The sequence below is a fragment of the Ptychodera flava genome, chromosome 4 (assembly GCF_041260155.1).
Source record: "Ptychodera flava strain L36383 chromosome 4, AS_Pfla_20210202, whole genome shotgun sequence".
NCBI classification, from domain to species: Eukaryota; Metazoa; Hemichordata; class Enteropneusta; family Ptychoderidae; genus Ptychodera; species Ptychodera flava.
In genome coordinates, this window is record NC_091931.1 from 2,479,333 (window position 1) to 2,500,324 (window position 20,992).

Genomic DNA, 20,992 nt, shown 5'->3' on the forward strand with positions numbered 1-20,992 from the left:
AAAGTATTTTACATTTAAATCTGTTTCTTTGTACCTTTATTTACTTCAGTAATCCATTGAGAATAATGAGAAGTTCAACTGCTTATTCAGTGCTTACTGTTTTGTTCAGTGTTTTGAGGTTTAAAAACTTTGCTATGATAAAGTAGGAATCTGTGGGAAAGATGGACTTTGTCTTGCAAATTGTTGCCATTTATTGTCTTATTGCAGTACCTCAAGATTTCATTTGCAATAAATTGTGTTGTGAAATACAAGTACTGTACAATATTGAGTGCCTACAGGACAGCCAGACAAGGCTGTGTGACTGTTAGACTAGGCCATCTAACTAATGGACCAGGCATCTTGACCTCTAGACTGGCCATGTGACCACCAGAGAAGGCCATTTGACCACTAGACTAGACCTTGTGACCACTAAGCTTGCCACTATACACATACAAGGCCTCTAGACCACTAGTCAGACAAGGCCATGTGACCACTAGACAAAGTAATTTTACCTCTAGACTGGGCCGTTTAATTGATAGACTTTGTATTTGGACCACTGGACTAGGCAATTTGACCACTACTGGTAGACTAGGTCATTTGGCCTCAAGACTAGGTCTTTTGACCACTAGACTCAGTCATTTGACCACAAGACTAGGTTGTTTAATTGTGTAGTTTCTCAGTACTTATAGCACATGATTATTTGTCAATTTCACCTACAAGAACAATAAAATTATTTATATTTTTACTTTTCTGTGTGGTCTAACTTTCACAATAGAATATTTTGCTATTCCCGTATTTATGTAGACTGGAACCAAAAACCCTTTGTCATGAGTTTCAATGGTCAATTCTATGATGTGTACAATGGAAGCTATATTTGGTTTTGATATGGAAGTTGTTTGTGTTACAAAGTGCATACAATGGAAGCTGTGATGCTGAACAGGGAGACAAAGTGTGTTTTGTTTTTTAGTAGTTGTCATGGATACAAGCTGTTCTTTTATAAACTGATTTCCATAGCGGTTTCTTTGTACATGGTGTTACAATTTAGTTGTTTTTCACAGTGGATGCTTATACATGCTATTTGATGCAGTTACCTTAGAATAGCAATTCACATGTCAGGATGTGTCAGTTTTATATACTTTTTTCAGTTTCTGAAAATGTTTAAAAGCATCAGAACGGAACAGTCATACTCATCTCAGTTTGAATGATGCTCAAGACAAGTGGACATATGGTTTAGAATATTTTATTATGTGAGTAAAGTGTAATATTATAAACAGAGAGTATAAAATGAATAACCCATATAGCTTGCAATATTCTATACACTCCAGTTTCTGGGATTCAAAAGTTCATCCTTGACAATTGTCTCGCTTAAGTTTATGATTTGTATGGTTCGTCTTTCCCTGCTATGATAAAGGAAGACTTGCGATTTGTAAATATACAAAATATTTTGTGCAGTTAGTGTTGTCAATGAAAAGAGTACTGATGTACCTCTGCAAAAAAGCTGCAGTGTTCACTCGATTTCTCAAATAAATTTGTCCTTTCAAATGTATGTAAATTTTATTAACAACAGATGTGAAATCTAAGTACAAAGGGCTTGATCTCATAAATAAAATTAAAAACTTTGCATTTTCGCACAAAACGTTGCACAAAGTGGCTATTGTAAATGGATATACAAAATTTAGTAAAATGTAAAGGAATGATAGTAATCCGAACTACAGATGGCGACCCAGGCTGGTCAAATCATCGTCTTCCAAGATGAACTGTTCTCTTCGATTAATGGATATCTCGAAACACCTCAAAGGTTGGTGTGTTTTGTATGTTTTTTGCACCATAATTCAAACATAAATGCCTGGAAAGGGTAAACAGAAAAGAAGGAATAGGTTAGTTTGTGAACGCTCGAAAATATCGTTATAGCGCCCTCACTCGTCTGACAATAACAAAACTGTTCCTTACCTGCTCCCATGTTTGTTTATCAACAATTCGACAAGTATTTTGCGATAGTGTTTCGTTTTCATGTGCTCTTCATTCATATTTCGGTTTCTATGACTAATTTTTTTCGTCTGCTGCTTAGAGCACATGTCAGATAATTCTAGGAAAGTATTCCATGGCAGTCCTATTACAGACAATGATGGTCGTTTCATGTAGTGAATGTTAACATGAAACGAATAATATGGCGTTACATGAAAACGATGATGGTATTATGCCATAGAAACGGTGAAAATGATTGTTACTATCGACCACTTAAATTCGAAGTCAGAAATATTCATAACACCAAGAGGATTCGGTAGAGTTGGCAGTACACTTTAATGATATCAGACCATATACAGTTACTCAAACGTTGAGTCGCCGACATGTATTGTAAATACAGAGTAAAGAAATATGACTCGTTTAAACATAGACAGTAGAGATGAGGAAAATTGATGTAAGCTTAACTGTGAATGCAGAGAGCAATTTCGTCAGTCAAAAAATTCGATGTACCTTTTAAATGTGTTGTATTAGCTTCTCAAGAAGGCAAGCAATTATTATTATTCAAGGAAAATGTAGATGGGACGGTCAGAATGGCAACCTGATCAAAAAGACAGCAGGCATAAAAACGAACGAAATCTTGCAGTTTTAATTACAGACAGAGTAAAGTTGAAACAAGAAAAAACTTACAGTGATTTTATCACCAACAGTAATGACTTGTAAAACCCAGAAATTAGTTGAATTATGTTTGGTATGGTGACTGTCTGTACTAATTTGAGCTATGACTATTGGCTTTACTCCTCAGACCCCGTTGAGATTCTGCTGTTTAGCTCACCTTCGTCCTCAGGAGAACCTTTCCGAGTTGTAACCTTGACTCTACTGTCGAGATACGCAAGAGTTCTTTGGTCGACAGGACTAATATCACGATCTCTACTGATATTGTTATCAAATGCAAAACCCCCGTTATTGAGACCATCTAATCTGACATCATCAAGCATGAGTTCGTTCTGTGAGAAAGCGCTGTTATGATGTACAGTTGAATTATTGACGCCAGGGGGCTGATCATATACAGTTTGTGGACGGTTTTCGCTCTCTTTCGATGTTTTTCTCTTCAGCGGATTGATGTCGTATCTTTTACACATAAATATGATAAATATCCATGCAATAACAGTAATAACAAGAAGCGCAGCACATATTCCTAATATGAGACCAATGTTTGCAGATGAGTTAACGTCCGATCCCGTTGGAGATTCCGTACTCGAAAATATTGACGTGATTCTTTGACTTGTTTGGGTCACTGAAGTCAACATATTTGTTGATTCCTTCGATGTGGTCACTTCACTTGTTGTAGTAACGGATGTAGAAGTTGCTTTAGTGACAAATTTACTTACAAGTGTTGACTTTTTAATCGAAGTTGTCGGTAACACCGTGGTCATTTTGTCCGTTGTTACCGGAGGTTGTGTGGGTACGTTGCATTGTGTTCTCGGTCTTGTATTTGATGACGTCATTTGCCATGCTGGCGTGTGTTGACTTACGCATTTGAAGTTCCCTGTGATGTTACAGGTACAGTCTGTTGTTGAGTTGTGTTAATTGTGTCAAAAACCACTAACAAGGTAGTGTTGAATACATCCTCGCCAGCTTCGTTAATGGCCACACAGGAATAAATTCCACAGTCACTGAATGCAGCATTGTGCAGTATCAGAGTACCGTTTGATAACAACATAATATCATCCATGTCGGTTTCCAATGAAATTTTATGGCCATGCGGTGTTTGCCAGTAGATGAATGGCAGCGGGAGACCTGTAGCATTGCACGGAAACATCACTGAATCACCTTCAACGGCTTCAATGTAGTTGGAAGATTCCACAATAACAGGCAATTCACAAATCAAATCATCGGTATCATGGATCTCAGAGAGCATTATATCCAGATATTGGTCCGGTTGAACGCACGTAACATCGAATTTCTCAATTTCATTGTGATTCGATAACCAATGACTGTACTCGCACATAGCACAGTCACAACTCCACAAATTGTCCTCCAGATTTATGATGTCTATATTTAAATCACTGAATATTTCGCCGGGTAAACTCTGTAGTTGATTGTCATTCAAAAATAGACTCAGAGGCTCCTGATTTTGTTTCAGGTCAAGGAAAGCATTTTCGTCCAAATGTATAAGTGCCATGCGATCTAATTGTAGTCTGTGTAGATTGTTGAGACCTTCAAAAGCATTGGCTTCAACTCTAACAATTGGATTACCATTTAATCTGAGTGTTTGTAAAGTTAATCCTTTCACAGCTTCCGGGATTCTTTTCATTAAATTATAACCCAAACGAAGATCTCGAAAATTTGACTTATTGTGAAATGCATCGTCCGGCACATAAGATATTCGGTTTCTCTCCAAATCAAGAGTTGTAAGCGATACGACCGAATGTAAGACAGGAACAGAGTTCAGCAAATTATTTTGCAATTCAAGTGTTTGTAGTCTACTTTGCGCTGTGAAGGCATTTTCGTCGATGTACAAAATGTCATTATGAGATGAATCCAATAGGGTTAAGTTCCATAGGAATGTTAAATCAGGCAATTCTTCAATCTTGTTGTGACTGAAATCAAGAAGCTGTATAACGGTACAACAACTAAACAACGAGTCAGGTAAACTAATGAGCGCGTTATGTTGCAGGTAGAGGTTTTGTAAATGTGCTAACCCTTCCAAGGCTCTGTCTTCTATGGTGCTGACGTTGTTTCGATCCAACTGTAAAACTTTCAAGTTTGTAAGTCCAACAAATGTACAACTTTCAATGAAGCTGATTTTGTTGTATCGTAAATTCAACGTTGCTAGCGGCGAAACAGATGAAAATTTCCACAATGTTGAAATGTTGTTATATTCCAAACTGACTGTATTGATAACCAGGAGTGGAAAAAATACATCTTCAGACAATTGCGAAATGTAATTGTTATCCAAATAAAGATGGCTTAATTTAGTCAGGTTGTTGAACGCTCCAGACTCAATGGTGTGGATCTGATTAAATCGTATTGCTAACAGCGTAAGTCCATGTAAATTACTGAAGCTGTCATTTTTTAAAATGGTTATAAAGTTAACATCAAGATAAAGTTCTTTAGTATCTGTAGGAATATCATCAGGTACATCTGTCAAGTTGAGTTTTGTACAGGTCACTATCAGACTGACGTCACATTCACATCCTAGTGGGCATGCCCCGATGGACGAAAACAGGTGTGCCAAGTACACTAGGAAGAAAATTGTTGTCATGGTGATTGAACTAGCAACATTTTACTTTGAAGCTGCGTTGCCAATGGTCTAACGCCAGGAGATGATACGGGTGGTCAGTCTAACGCCAGGAGATGATACGGGTGGTCAGTCTAACGCCAGGAGATGATACGGATGGTCAGTCTAACGCCAGGAGATGATACGGGTGGCCAGTCTAACGCCAGGAGATGATGCCAGTGGTCAGTCTAATGCCAGGAGATGATGACAGTGGTCAGTCTAACGCCAGGAGATAATCCCCACTGTGATATCTGCGAAATAAAAATAAACTGAGTTGAGAGTGTTTCCAGCATTAACTGATTCAGTATATACAAAATGAAACCAATTTATGCGCGATGATTTTTGAGGATTTTACTAATATATAACATAATGGGGGTTTTTTCCTAATTTTCTACATAGTCAAATAAAGACATATTCAATGAAGAATGGATCTCTGTAGACTTGTGATATTTTAGAAAAAAAACCCCAATGTATCCGCCGATGATATTAGATAAATTTCTTACAACATCAAGGCACATGCATATCAAATGTCTTTGGCTTTGAAGCTTATACTCCTGTTGCCTACTTTTCATGGTGTCTCATTGTGCGTATACAACATCATGGTGTCTCACAGTGCTTATACCACCATCATGGTGTTTCATGGTGCCTCAGAGTGCATGTACAACATCATGGTGTCTCACAGTGCTTATACCACCATCATGGTGTTTCATGGTGCATATACAACATCATGGTGTTTCCACAGGTTATCGTAAAGTTGCTTGGATAGTCGTTCCGAGGCGGGCGGCCGCAGGTCGCCGTTTACCTCTTTTTTTTCCAAGTAAACGGCGACCTGCGGCCGCCCGCCTCGGAACGACTATCCAAGCAACTTTACGATAACCTGTGGGTGTTTCATGGTGCCTCAGAGTGCATATACAACATCATGGTGTCTCATAGTGCATGTATTTACCACCATCAATAAAGCACACCCAGCGATGGTATACCACGAGATTTTGACCAGTTCACGACATATATGCACAAGCGATAGCGAGTGCATATATGAAGTGAACTGGTCAAAATATCGTGGTATACCGTCGCTGGGTGTGATTTATTGCTATTGAATTCTGGCATGGAACGTCAAAAGAAGAACTTTTGCTCTTTGCCGAGAGCTTGCGCGTGTGCCAGCCGTGGTATATCGCGAATATACCATGGTTCTCTTCGCGTCTCGATCAATCAGATCGCTGTATTTCCGCCATTAATATACTGGTGTGATATATTAGTGCATATACCACGTCGTGGTGTCTCATAGTGCGTATATACCGTGGCGCCTCATAGTGCATATACCGCATCATGATGTCTCGTAGTGCATGTACCACATCATGATGTCTCGTAGTGCATATACTACATCATAGTGGCTTTCAGCTTTCCCCTTGGTGTACCTGACACTGAATGTAACGATAGTAAGTTTAGAGATTGCTATGAAATAATAAATGTTCAGGGATAATGAATGACAAAAATTTTGAATGTAAGAATTTTATCATTCTTTCAATCATCGTACTTCGTTCTTTATCTGCTCCTTCAAAGAAACGAACAAGCAAAATAATTAAATAAGTGAAGACATTCGAAAACAACCTCTCGATCACTTTGTCTGAATTCGTTCCAATTTGGAAACTGCTAATACTGCAGCTGTAAATATCACCGTGACATGCCATTAGCCCAATACAACACCGCTATGCAAACAATTGCATTATAGTCTAGAGAGGCTATGACCTGACCCGCCTTTGCGCCACTGTAAACCACATTTATTAAGAAGCTAAATTTTAGCGTTTCGATGCCAAAAATCAGCCCCAACTATCGCAAATTTGATTATAATCATACAGTTCCACTTTCTACGATTGTTGAAGATTGAATGTTTCGATAAAGTGGACTGTATGGCAGTCTGTTGACGACAGGTGCAGAGTGCTCAAACTGCGCGGCCATCAAGCTATGGTCAAACACATCTGTATCGCAGCTTTGTTGATTTAGTAAGTTCAACCTGTTTTAATAAGCGCAAACCGCGCCGACTCCCTTCTTAATTGTTCTAGCACACTAATCAAGAATCCAAGGTGATTCTTAATGCTTTGGCTGCATAGAATCGTTGGCATGTGTTCTCCAATGGCTTTAGTTGCGACATGAAGTAGATTATTAATCATATTGACAGCACAGGTGTGAATTTGATACATAGCTGTGTACCTAGAGAGACGGGCCTCCATTATTGATCCGCGGTTTCCATTAGAAGACAGAAATCTAACAACAAACAACTCCTGAATAAAAAACCAAGTCCTGTCTTACGTTTGTTGTATTTGAATTTAGAGCGAATTAACCTGTTTACACTCAACATATGAACAATCAAAATATCGTTGCAAAAGTAAAACATGTCAGGCACCTACTATCATGTGATAAAATATTTTTGTTTGATTTCGAAAGACCAAAGAAGTGAGGAATAGTTCAATCCAAGATGTCATAATGAGAATCAATCCATTGATGTTTTCTCATAAAGTAAATATCAGACACTTCTTGAATTTAATATTTTAGAGAAGCATGATTTGGTGTTCGTGTCTACATCGTGGTAAGATTTTGAAATGCTTGCCAGCTATTACAATTAAGAAAAGATTAATCGACATTAAAATTGTTTAGTCATGCATTTTACGGAAGAGAAGACAGTCGTATTCAATTGTAACCATACTTCAGAATCAACCAAGTTTATCATAATGCTTGCCTCTTTGTCAACTGTCTGCTGTGAGGTGTTGTTATATGTTAAAGTATCGCAAGATGACATGAGGTGTTTTTTGCTGTTGGTATCAAATTTCCAAAGTGTCTTTTGGAATGTGTCAGTACGTGCAATACCACACACACTGAATGGCGGAATCAAACTCGCATACACATACTTCACGTATATGTCAGTTTTGTAAATCATTAAAATAAAAGGTGCATGACTCGACCGATGTATACCGTCATTGTAACTCAGATCTGAGTTCAGTTTACGTGTCATAAATTAAAATGCGGACTGCGAACGTTCGCTTCAACATTGTTTAAACCGATGATAGGTGTATTGTGACTGTTGACACTATTCGTGAGTAATTAATGTCAAATGAATTATCGTTTTATAGAACAAAGACGTGCTTTTGAAATCTGAAATGTATGTATGTATGTATGTATGTATGTATGTATGTATGTATGTATGTATGTATGTATGTATGTATGTTATAGTGTATGTATAAGATGTATAAGATGTATGGATGTATGTTATAGTGTATATATAATAATAGTAATTTGGGGTCAACACGACAAATAATCTGTACGAGAACATGTAACACATAGTCTTCCACTTTTAGGTACGAATAGGTTTTGAAAGTTAGTGTATTATCTCAGAGGTAGATCAAGAATCAATGTTAAGATTCTGTATAAATGAATTATTTTTAACTCTCTCCTGGAAAAACAAGCAAATGTCTAATATGATAATTTTGACTCGCTGTTCTCGCTAGAAGACGGCTTGTTTTTTCATGTCAGCATCAAGCAATAAAGCAATGCAGGTGTGCATTGGTGGTTGTGATCTTGAAGGGTGTAGTCAATGGTGTCTAGGATAGATTCAAGTGTTTTAAAAAGCACTGCATACAATCACAATAGAAGTGTTAATCCAGCTGTGTATTTCAGACAACCTTATAACCCTGTGAGTTATGAGGGGTGCTGTCATTGGATAGTTGGTGTTCGGTACACATTACTGAGACTCTCTGTAGGAGCATCAATAGTTCTATTAGATGGAAGCCAGCATCAGATTTCGTGTTTGTGAACACTAAGTATGGCATAGTGCACCAGCGAATGACAGGCTTAAAATAGCACCACCTATAATATTTACAATAGCTTGCAAATCGTGTTGTTTGACCTGACCTAGGCTGTGAAAGAAAAATTCGACGGTATTATTTTGTTTCTACCAACTTGTTATGTTTTTTGTGTGTTTTGTGTTTTGAGAATCAAAATCTACACTTCAGGATGGAAGACGTATGTAATAATAATTTAAATCTTCAAAATCTTCATATATCATCATGATACAAGTCTTGATGTTTTAATGACGTCAGTTATGGTTGATTGGTCGACATCAATCTCCAATATCAATATTATTCAAGCGACAATACCTGTAAATTTTGAGAGTATTTTTATAATATTGTAACTGGTAAACACTATTCTGCTTTCATTTTTCTCCCTAAATTATGGCAAAACAAAACTTACTAAATATCGTAGCCTTGCCGACAGTACAACGGATTGTGTTCAATAAATGGTGATATTGCGAAGTAATGGATTCTGGTCCAGACTTGAATTCAGGTAATCAATGCGAATATTTAGCAGTACACACACAGGCTATGTAGGTGAACGACGGGTAATTTAGTCATCGTTTCGTGAGTACACCGAGACACTGGAGTTTACAAGCAAAACATAAAAAACAGTGAAAAATACGACATTTTGAAATAATGAAGCAGTAAATTCTGCTATGGATGTTGTTCGTTTTGATTCTTAAATAATAAGTTACAGTTTTTCAATGTCACAGTCGGCGTATTTCGTCATTGTGAAAACTTTACGGTAAACTACAGTTTGATCTAAAAAAAATTAACGGCTTTCGAATAACAAATGCCCAAATATCTTTCTTTATATTAAATTAACTTGACGAAGACGCCAAAGTTTTGTTATTTTTTATTGTTTTAATTTGTAATTTGTAATAACAAATATGAACAACTTGAGAAGAAACTGATCGATGGAGTCATATTCGAATAGAATATATTTGGGACTAAGATTACATATCACTGTCTATTTTTGAAATGATATCTCCTCCATTAATTTTTTTTTAGTGTACGGTGTTGTGCTTTGATAAACGTTTTTGATAACAGTCGTAAATATAAGAGAGAAGAAAATTTGGAATTTTCGCGAATTACGAAATTTGCAGCCCGAGAAACTGTCAGTAAACCAGTACTTTTCTTAAATCACATTTCAATTGAACTCGTGTATTATGAGTTACTGACTTTCAATGTGTACTATGATCCAATACACTTTTAGTGTCCAAAAAAATCAATAAATTGTTAGGGACACAGTTAGGGACATGACACGGGGAGTACGACTGTATAGGAAGGTATAGGGGCATGTGTAGCCCTGATGGGTAGATCACTATAGGGAAAAAGTGCGTGACTAGAGCGAGAAACTGACGCTTTCTCGCAATCGGTGAGAATCTGTTCTTATTCTCACAGCTGTCGGTGAGAAAATTTTAAAATCCACTGGAGATTGGTGAGAAATGCACTCCTTGGCGAGAATCAAGTGTGAGAACAAATTCTCACCGGTGAGAATGGAAATTCTCACTAAGTACAGCAAGAATTGAAATTCACTGGCGAGAATCATCAAGACTCGTTGTTCATAACGACTCCGAACGGCGATTCTCACCGATTGCGAGAAAGCGTCAGTTTCTCGCTCTAGTCACGCACTTTTTCCCTATAGTGTATGTATTTCACTAAAAAATCCCTTAAATATGGGTCGACTTTCCATCCAAGACCCCCTAATCATGGGTCGATAACATGAGAAATGTGTCAGTGGTTTAGAAAAATATTCAAATAAGACAAAACAACGTACGGTGAACTACTCCTATAATCCAAGACCCCGGCTTGAAATCCCAAATTTTTCATTTTCATTTTTTTTTTTTGAGTTTGCATGATTTGATGTTTTCTACTTGTGCCGCGTGTGAACGATAGGGATTTGGGTGTGATAATTGCAAATTTGGTTTAAAAATAAATAATTCCATTGGTCACATATTTTTTCTTTTAGTCTTTACTATTCAAAGTTTTACTTCTGTATCATTTTATAATAAGAGTGTGAAAATTTAGAAAATCAAGCATGGTGACCCCATCTTTTTTTTTAATATTTGATTATTCTCGTATGCCAGAATTCAAACATCTCTATGTTTTCTTCCTTGTGTTGCTCTCTGGCCTGATCTTGTGTACAACTTGAGTTTCACTGTCATGAGTGTCATTTGACCAAAACTCTTCTTCAAATACCATGTACATCAGAGTCAGAGCTGTCTCTGTCACTGTTCAGGTATGTAGTGACAGTGACACTGCAGTAGCATGGTAGTATCTGATAGTGACACTACCCGTAGGCAGTAGCTGTATTAACTTTGATAATTTTGGCAATATTTTTGTTCAGTTTTACAACTGCGTTCTTGTTCTACTCCCTACAGCATGTTGGATTGTCCAGTATTCAGCTTGCTATCACAGCCTATGTATGTGTACCATGCATTTGTATCACTGACAACTGACTGTCAGTCTGGACTCCAATTAAATTATCACCAAATACATATTTATATTTATATATACAGGCTTTGTCGAAAAACTAAATATTGTGTGTTTGAGCATGCTGTAGGGAGATAGCAAGAAACTGTAGTTGTAATATTGCATAGAAATATTGCAGAAAATTATTAACAGTTGCAGCTTCTGCCCTGTTACGAGGCTCAGGTTTGTTTTTTATGACAAATAACACGTTAAGATTTTTTCGAGATAAAAGTCATGAAATGTGACAAAATGGTTCTAGATTTTGTTAAATTATTACTAACATTACAACATTTTGATGACATAAAAATGGTATTCATTTTTCATTGAATTACCTACGAAAAACTTGGAATTGGAAAATGTAAAACACAAAAGGGAACCAAAAATTTTCAAGTCCCCACCCTACAGGTAGAGCAAAATTTTCAAGTCCCCCCCCTCCACTACCCCAAAAATTTTCGAATCCCCCCGAATTCCTCCAGCCCCCCCCCCCCAACCGTTTTTTGTGAACGCAGCCTAAATACAACGTGCAAGGCTCAGGACATGCAGGTTACTTGCCATATTGCCAAAAACAACGTATTTCAGCTTCCTTGCACAATATTTAAAGTGTTAAATGAGTTTAAATTTAAATATTCTGACACAGTGTCGTGAAAATGAAAACAAGTAGGTTTATGATGTCTTTCTAAAACAGTATTTATATATTGAATTAACCTCTTGGGGTAATTATATCCTTGCAATAACGTGAGAATATTCCCTGTGCAAAACGTATTTATAGATACCGATATCGAATTAACCGTGTATCACTTTGCGAAAACTACCTGCTAGTCCTACCCTGGAAGGATGGACACGATATTCAATAGCATGTTATCAATTATTAGCATCTGGTATCGTGGCAGACATTTATCGTTTGTTACACTATTACTCTGTGTGTTCTAATTCTCGCCAATCCTGGCAACAACGGTAGCTGGGCAACTCACAGTCCAATTTCGCTGCTCATAGCCTAATGATTCTCAGTTATTCCACTCTTTACAGTATTGATGTTTACATGTTTTTGAAATGTTTGTCATAAAGTCAAGCGGATGCAATACTCAAACTTAATATCAAAGACGTTGGATTTAAGCCAAACAGACTAAGGTGGAAAAATAAGCACATTGGCTAATCGTGGTGTCCTACACTCATGGTATTAAGAAGAATTAATGGAATAATTAATTCTACAATAAATAAATTTGAAGGAGATTTCAAAAGGTTAAAACATTTTCTGTGACACACATATTACTCCCGTACTACCTTGTCAATCTTGACAAGCCTGTGTTATGTCATTTTGTTGTTAAAATCTCTCACGTGACAGCTTGGCTAGATGATCAGTATCACCGTAACATGCTAATGCAATGCCATAGTATGCATAGAGGCTCGAGCTTTGAATGTAATAATGAAGTCGACGGACGCCGATCGACGGACGATGGACGCCGCCACACATGTACTCGTGTCGCTGACAGCGACGAAGCTACGAACTTCAAATTTGCTATTTACAAAAAAGTCTAGTTCAGCTGCTTTATTGACGACTACTATGGCTGTGTATGGACATCCATGGGCTATGTAGGCCCAGATCGTTTTGCAGACAATAGCCCTTCATGTTAGCTAATGTTTTGACAAAACATTGACCTGTTTACCAACTCTGATCCGACTGCAAAACAGTCATCCATTCACTGCCAAACAGTCATCCATTCACTGCAGCCAGCTATGTTGTCATGTTATGTCGATTTGACAAGATAGACCAGGACGATTTGTAACATACAGGCTTACAAATTAAGTACTAGGACCTGTACTGCCAATCAACATAACACAGCTCATGACAGTTTTCCTACCAAGGTTTCGGCAATACAGGGCTAAATACAAAATTAAAACGTTTTGCAAACTTTTCTGTAAGTTTACATACAGGAAACATTTGAAATCCATTGCTATATGAAGAAAGAAGCAATGTCATAAACGGAACGGTCCTCCCAAAATGCAACTCAAAACGAACTGTTAGGACTGTCGCACTTTTCAATCACTACTTTTGTAAAGTTTGATGAAAACGAGAGAAAAGACCTCGGATAAGACATGTTTCTGTCAGGGTCTGCAGAGACGAAATCAAACACCAGAGGAAACAAATCCCAAACACAAATATTTGCTAAAATCCTAAGTAAGACTTATCAACATGTTGTTGCCATGCGTGTGTTCAACTATTTGTGAGAGATTATATTCTTGAAAGTTGACATGCATAGTATGCTGACAGTTCTCTTTGAACGAAAGTGATTAAATCCAAACGTACAGCTTTCGTTCCTCAACCGACACGAATTGAAATAACAACATATATAATCATTTAACGGTGAAATAGCCCCTCCCCCCGGTTTGATGATCTACTGGCATTTTAGCAAAACTTGCTTTGATCAGGGAGCAGGTATAGTCCTAGCTGTGAGTAGATACGATATTAATAAAACTGAAGAGTTGATTCTTTCAACAAGGACATACACTGTTACACAAACTCTCAGGTTATTTACACAAGAGATCTTTTTGTTGCTGAAATATTTCGTCTGAAGAAGAGGTTATGATGTCAGCCAAAATAAGTTAGAAATTTGAATATAAACGATAGAAATAGCAATTCATATTAGGAACTATGGAGACGCCAGATGCTTAGATTTACAGTATTGTGTGTTACGATTCTCCTTGCAACAGACTCTTATTAGACAGTTCACCATCGTATAGTGGTAGCATCTACTGAAAACTGACTACATTTAGTTGCATTGCTAGTACGTCACGTGGTTATACACTGTGCTCACGATAACAATTACAGCGGGATTATGGTAGAGTCGATCCCTAAAAGAAACTGTACCCATAAAAACTGTAATAAATTATCTACTTCTTTTAACAAAGCAATTGATAAAGTCGCCTTTATATTCAGAAGAAAATCTTCAAAGTTATTTTTTCACCGCTAAATAATTTACCATCATCACGGTTTTCAAGCATATCAAAGATGCCGGCCTCGGATAACATTAAATTCAACAGAGCATAGTTATCGGATAACAGCATTACATTACCTGAAGTAGGATCCTATGTTGAAAGTCTGTCGGTATAATGTCATGTTGAAGATGTTGTCTTTGGTTAGTGCCTACTGTTTACTGGCAGAAATTGAACGGTATCCACCAAGTTCCACTTTTACACCGATAATATCACGCAAATGGACAACATTTTTATCAAAATTACAGAATTGAAGCCCGGAATTCGAATAAAAACCTCAGAAATTTGAGTAGTTCATGTGGCAGTATATGGCGTTGAAGGTGCGGCGTTGGAAATTACAAGCTATATCTTTGAGCGGCTTCAGTACGGTACCAGGGCGCGGCGTTAGACGTTGCAACATATCTGTCGGAGCGGGCTAGAGTACGGCGGCACCAATGGAGCGGTTACTTTGTGAATGTTTGCATCACCAATTGCATAGTAGTTATCCAGAACTACACATGCAGCTGGTAACTTTTAATTCACCAACGACGGGAAACGGTTCCATGTGAACAATGGTTGCAATCCTATGTAACTAGAACAAGGCAATGTTCTATCGGGTATTGAAATGTGTCCGTTCGCAATTTACATTGCTATTTATCGACTTAGCCACTCCTAACACAGTCTTTAATATCGGCATATTTCGGTAAACCAGTCAAGTTTGGCTTGATTTCTGAAAATATCACCATTGTTATGACATATTTAGCTTGTGTTAACTTGTTCATTTTCTCGTTCGATATCAACGACGAAAGGTCCAACTGACTGTGTTGGTAGCGTAACGTTGGACAATGTTAGCACCTAGAAAGCTTTGGAGAGAAAGTGACATTTCACGCAATAATCAGAATCAAGCCTTGTTATTAAAAAGTCCAAGCCAAGTCAATCCAGTCGGGCCTCTCCTCAGCTTGATTAAAAATTTCCACTGTGAAACTGCTGTACAGGAATGTGTAACACCTTACAGAATGTTCTACGAGTCACTTGCACTACATTCTTTTCACCAAGATTACAAAATTCGAAGGATTGTGAACCAATACGAAAATGTAACTCGGAATATACGATAGGTGTCATCGGCTATAACGTGATATTCATGCTACACCCTTGGAAGTAGTACCACTTCTAAAACGCTATTGTAAACGTTTATGCTCAGACAGCGTACCAACCGTGGCATAGCAATCTATTCCAATTTAATTTTGCAATTTTATGACGAATATCGATTGCTTTGTATAAATTTGAAATTCGATATTTTTGACTGCTAAGAAAGACACGGATCATAGAAGAGTGATAGCAAATGGAGTTATCTAACTACTTGGACGATTACATCGAAAGATTAAATACTTCTTCATCGAACCATACTTGATATCTTAAACTAATCTGTGTATTCGACCCCTCGCGGAGTATTTCAATGTCACAATATGTACACAGCCACAAGCAGGTCCTACCGTATACTATAACTCGACAGTTTTAAATAATCTGAGACACATAACAAGGGACATCATTTCATATGTAAATGATCTTGAGAATTTTTAACATCGAAGTTGAGAAGATAACTCAATATCAGATCAGCTGATCCTTCAAAAAATGGAACAAATAATAACCATGAAATTGTGAAATGACAGTTAACTGATATCAAGAGTTAGGTTGTATGGACCTTGTTGGCCAACGTTTATAGAACGATGAGCTTTGTTTTTGAAGTCTGTGTTTTGGGAGGACTTGCTTTAAAATTGACATGTAGCTCTCAGAAATCGTTCATCAGGTTGGATGTCAGACCGAGTTGACTCCAACAAGAACATCATACGGGAATACCCATACACCAGAAATCCACAGATACCTTCATACCTTCGACTGTGTTCTGATATACAACAAAATAACGGAGATGTCGGCTTGACAATCATGGGGTGGCATCAAAGGTCAGAGTTCTAGAAGTGATAGAATCGAATTCTACTGAAAATTTCGTATTTAAAATTGTTAAGATTACGTCATCATGTCTAGAAGCATCAAGTTCGAGCTAACTGGACCAAAGTTGGTGATATTGAGCTGGATACATTGAATAAAATAAAGTAGACACAGTCATAACTCTTACCTGCTGACCCTACTTGCAAATGGAGAGAGACAATTAAATTGTCCGCTTTGTGAGTGTTTACCTATTGGGGCATCATTTGTCACGTGATTTAAGATTATAATAGAGTTTAATGCTTGGATTTTTTATCACGAATGTCCTTGAAACAAATATCTGTAAGAATCACAAAGTATGCAATAATGGAAATACAATGCTTAGTATTGATGTGAAAGAGAAGTATACTATGAGTTTTCGAACAGTCGACTGCAGTTAGAATGAAAACAAACACCGCTTTGTTTATTCCATATCAGTAGAAGCTAAATAAAACAGGTAATTGTCTCGGTTACGTAATGAAGTATTAATGCCGCTATAGCAATAATCTGCTACTTCATATTTGCTAGGTACCAAAGCGTATTACCGTTACAATACAGGACTCGTGGCGTCACACCTTCAGCTCATTGGTCCTCATCTATGAAGACTCCCAGATACTCACATTTTTCCCTATCAAATCGATTCACTGTTTAAACCCAACTTTGCCTTAAGTTAAATTTGAGTGGCTTTTTTGTCATACAAAACTGCTACTAACCAATTCCTATCTGATTATTCTGATATCACTGTCCTTCTGTTGATAACTATCATAACCGCTCTCTAACCATAAGACCAGCATTATTTTCAATGTAGAGTAACCTACTATATTCTGTCTCTCGAGGAATGACTTCTATGTAATTCAACCTTTCTTGCGAAATCATCGACATTTAAGCCATTATAAAATGACACGGTTTTCATATATATTAAATATTAATCTAAACCTGGTCTGTGTGTGAACTTACCTTCAATTGCAATTTAAAGAAACTATAACGGCAAACACGGTCTGTGAAGCCTAGTCTCTTCCCTATGGGTGGCCTACTTTGCAGACTGATCCGTTTTTACCGGGGAAATAAACAAGTTCCGTGTTCTGGCAGTCAGCTGCATGTTACGGTGAGATATACGACTGATGGATTTAGTGCACACCGCACCTTACAAATCACGCTATGCCTGAATACTCTAATGTTGCCGATTTGTTATTGTTCTTCACAGGATGGTCGACTCTTGCAAGGAATGCATTTCATTAAATAGCCAGGTGCATCAGACCAAAACGCTTCACAATAGATGCTCCAGCCTTTCACACATGAAAATTACCGAAGTGCAGTAAGTGGGCACGGACTAATGTTAGGCACTGATGACTGTGACTGGACAAATGAGCGACATGGCGTCCCCATAGCTAGACTGTCGACCACGCCGAATTCAATAGAACATTGCGCAGCAAGGCCTAAATATGTAAACACTGGATTCAAATGTCATACCTTGAGTTTATACTGTGGTTCATTTGGTAGCAGTGCAAGCTACATAAAAGTAAATATTACGTTCAGAATGGAAGAGCGTTGACACGACATAAACAAGACGATATCTAACAAATATTTCCGATTCGTTTTGTGGTTCATTGGTATTTCGGTATTAAATTCTGTTAAATACAGCATTTTTAAGTTTATTAAACCGCATTGTAGTTTATATGTGAATGACGTTTGTATGGATAGTCATCCATTTAATGTGGAGCGGATAGTGTAGCCTCGGTTCACACAAACCTTTCGGGAATTTCTGAGTTGGCTCTTGTTTTGTACACTATCCATAACTTCTATTCTACGACTTTACCGCTTACTAATGATAATAATCAGAATTATGCCAAATGCTTCCCGTGTACGCCCTCATCTGTACTCTTGCTTTTTAACAGATTTTGTTGATATCAGACACTACAATCACACCCACTGAATGAATATCAGTCGTTCGTAATGTGGCGAGTTCTATTAACAACATGTGCAGTCTGTATGCGATAGTCCGTCCCTGTAATATAGCTGACAGCTATTTTACAGAGTTGTGCGTAACTTGCACTGTGTTATATTTGCATTGAATGAAGAATTGGGGAAGTTATATTGTATTTGTGTTGTTCATGACGAATAATTAGAGTTCGATGTTGCCACAGTTCATGCAAGTATTTGAAAAATGTATGGTACTAATGTGAACTGAATTTCTCAGTTCTTGAATTTATTTGAAGGACGTGTCGCATGGTAAGCTAATCAACCCTAGTCTGGAGATAGAGTGTAACAAATACGACTGGACGACTGGAGTGCAACAGATAGAATGTCAATCCATAAGTTCTGTTCACAGCTCAAATAACCTTTTCAATGATAAGCTTCGTTCTGGTTGTTGCCTTCCATTGTATCTGATTCTATTTTTTCACAAATGCACTCGAAAGTTTTTGGAAAACTGGCGAGATTAGAAGCCATCGTTTCTAACGTGTTTATACATAAGGCCGTTATATTCATCCCACTGTCGGTTTGATAAATTGGATGCTGTACAGAGGTGAGTTGGTTTCCCGTGGAGTGATTATATAATACATGATGTATAATACCGCATTTCTAGCGCTTTCATGGTTTGCATGGCCGTTACTGTAGAGACCAATAATTTTAATCGATTAACTTGAACCCGATGAAGTCTACCGACTTCAAAAAAGGCAACGCAGTTCTTGTTTTCTCAACGCTAAGGCTTGATTCGGTAATAAGGCTTATGTCACGACACGGCTGACTGACAGCGTACCGAGACGTGACGTTTACAGCGTTTACAAAGGATTTTGTTTCGGATATTAATGTATGGTTGCCAAATGCGCAATCCTTGCCATTTCCGACTTTATCAACACATATGTGGCCATGATTGCTCTTGAGTCAACAACGCCATCGCCAGAAAACACGGTATTGAAGCCATAAACAACCATATGCATCGCCAACAGATAACCACCTGTTGAACGCCTTAACGAGTTGACAACTTTCGACTTCTGAAATTTAACATGACGATAAAACACTCCCCGTCGGAACACGATTTAAATCCATCCTTATGTGACACAAGTTTGTTAAAATGTAGAGTTTTGGTTTAAAAATATATCAAATGACGAGGAGTTACACTATTACGAAAACGGAACAGGTACTAGGTACAGTCGAGTACTGTTGCTTTGGAACCAGTAGGAATGACAGCAAGTCGAACCAACAGAAATCCCTGGTCGGACCCGAATTAACCTAGGTACATAGAGGGTATGTTTGTTTACCACAAGTAGTACTGCATTAAAGTTGATATCGGTCACAAATCTACAAACTTACCTTTCATGGATAAAACCAAAGCTGCAACGATGAGAACTGACGACATGATGTCTGGCAAGTACGCACACTGATATAGACTTTGACCTCGACGAGTACACTATACCTGTTTACTGTTGGTTCGTTGAGGTATGGCAAAGGTCGCCATCGTGTACTCTATTCTCAGAGTTAAGTCCTACGCTTCAGACGGATCTGTGCCATAAATACGACGGTGAAATATATACAATGCGTCTAATAAATGGCAGCTTATTTGTCAATGTTGCAGAAAGTCTAGTGGAAGACAGAACAAGACAACGCATGCGTAAACTCCGTTCTTGTTCATCAGGATGGTTGGCTATCCTCGACGATAACGTCAAAATGTGTCTCTTTTTACACTCTATCAGCATTGTTCTGATGTTATGATTGATTGCAGCAAGTTAGGGCTGATCTTTACACCTTTTCGAATGGTATCCAAGGTATCCGCGTTTATTATCAACGTGTTCTATCGTCTACAATTGCATTGGCAAACATAGGTTTATCACTGTCAGCCTCTCAGTCAGTCTTAACCTCGCTATATGTTAACTTGTATGAGCAGGTGAATAATCTACAAAATAATTCTTCTCGGGAACAACACTAAATAAGTGATAACACGTCGTGTGTAGATGGATATCAACAGTGTGAACTCACCTAATTGCCAACCAAACGGCATTGTCGACTTTGTTGATCTGGTTGGTTTATGTGATGGGCGTTGTGTTTTCACTGGGCAAAACGATTTCACTGCAAGCAAAGCAGATAGGCAATGTTGTGGGAGTTAACAATCAAGCACTATTTAAACTCAGTCCAAATCCACATATGAATAATGCATTACATTATGCAACGACACGGCCGCTTTGTCGTTTGACCGTGCATGAACGTGTGTTTGGAAGAAATATTTCAATAAATTATTATACGGTTTTCAGCGATTGAAGATATCTGCCCGCAAACACATTATTATTGTCCTACGATGGTTTTAGAAGCTGATGTAGTTCATACCATGCAGTCGCGAGAGGGCGTTTCAGTCCGTACTCCGGTGTAGTGCTTTTCTTGAAAAAAAGGGGAGAGGTCGGAATCAAAGTCAGTCTGAATTAGACTTGAAATTAAATGCAAATTTGATGTTTGCGTGAATTTAAAGATGCTGCTGTTATCTACAAATGAAGAGAATGCGTGA

At 37.8% G+C, this 20,992-nt stretch overlaps 1 protein-coding gene across 3 annotated transcripts; it reads right to left on the reverse strand.

The window, feature by feature from the left end:
• Positions 1 to 1,203: 1,203 nt before the first annotated feature.
• LOC139130685 (carboxypeptidase N subunit 2-like) lies at positions 1,204 to 19,998 on the reverse strand. Of its 3 annotated transcripts, XR_011551941.1 has the most exons (3): positions 19,810 to 19,950; positions 2,777 to 5,475; positions 1,204 to 1,825 (listed from the first exon to the last, which is right to left on the reverse strand). XR_011551941.1 is itself a non-coding variant. In XM_070696436.1 (2 exons), the coding sequence occupies exon 2, from the start codon at positions 5,207 to 5,209 to the stop codon at positions 3,473 to 3,475; it is 1,737 nt and encodes a 578-aa protein (XP_070552537.1). In that variant the 5' UTR covers positions 5,210 to 5,475; positions 19,810 to 19,998; the 3' UTR covers positions 2,257 to 3,472. The 3 variants fall into 3 exon arrangements, 1 of the variants encoding a protein (XP_070552537.1); XR_011551940.1 differs by lacking the exon at positions 19,810 to 19,950 and having other exon boundaries at positions 2,632 to 5,346; XM_070696436.1 differs by lacking the exon at positions 1,204 to 1,825 and having other exon boundaries at positions 2,257 to 5,475; positions 19,810 to 19,998.
• Between the last annotated feature and the right edge of the window lie 994 nt (positions 19,999 to 20,992).

What these genes read in the sequence shown, in the direction of transcription:
- LOC139130685 (XM_070696436.1), bottom strand. Translation starts at nt 5,209, where the DNA reads ATGACAACAATTTTCTTCCTAGTGTACTTGGCACACCTGTTTTCGTCC.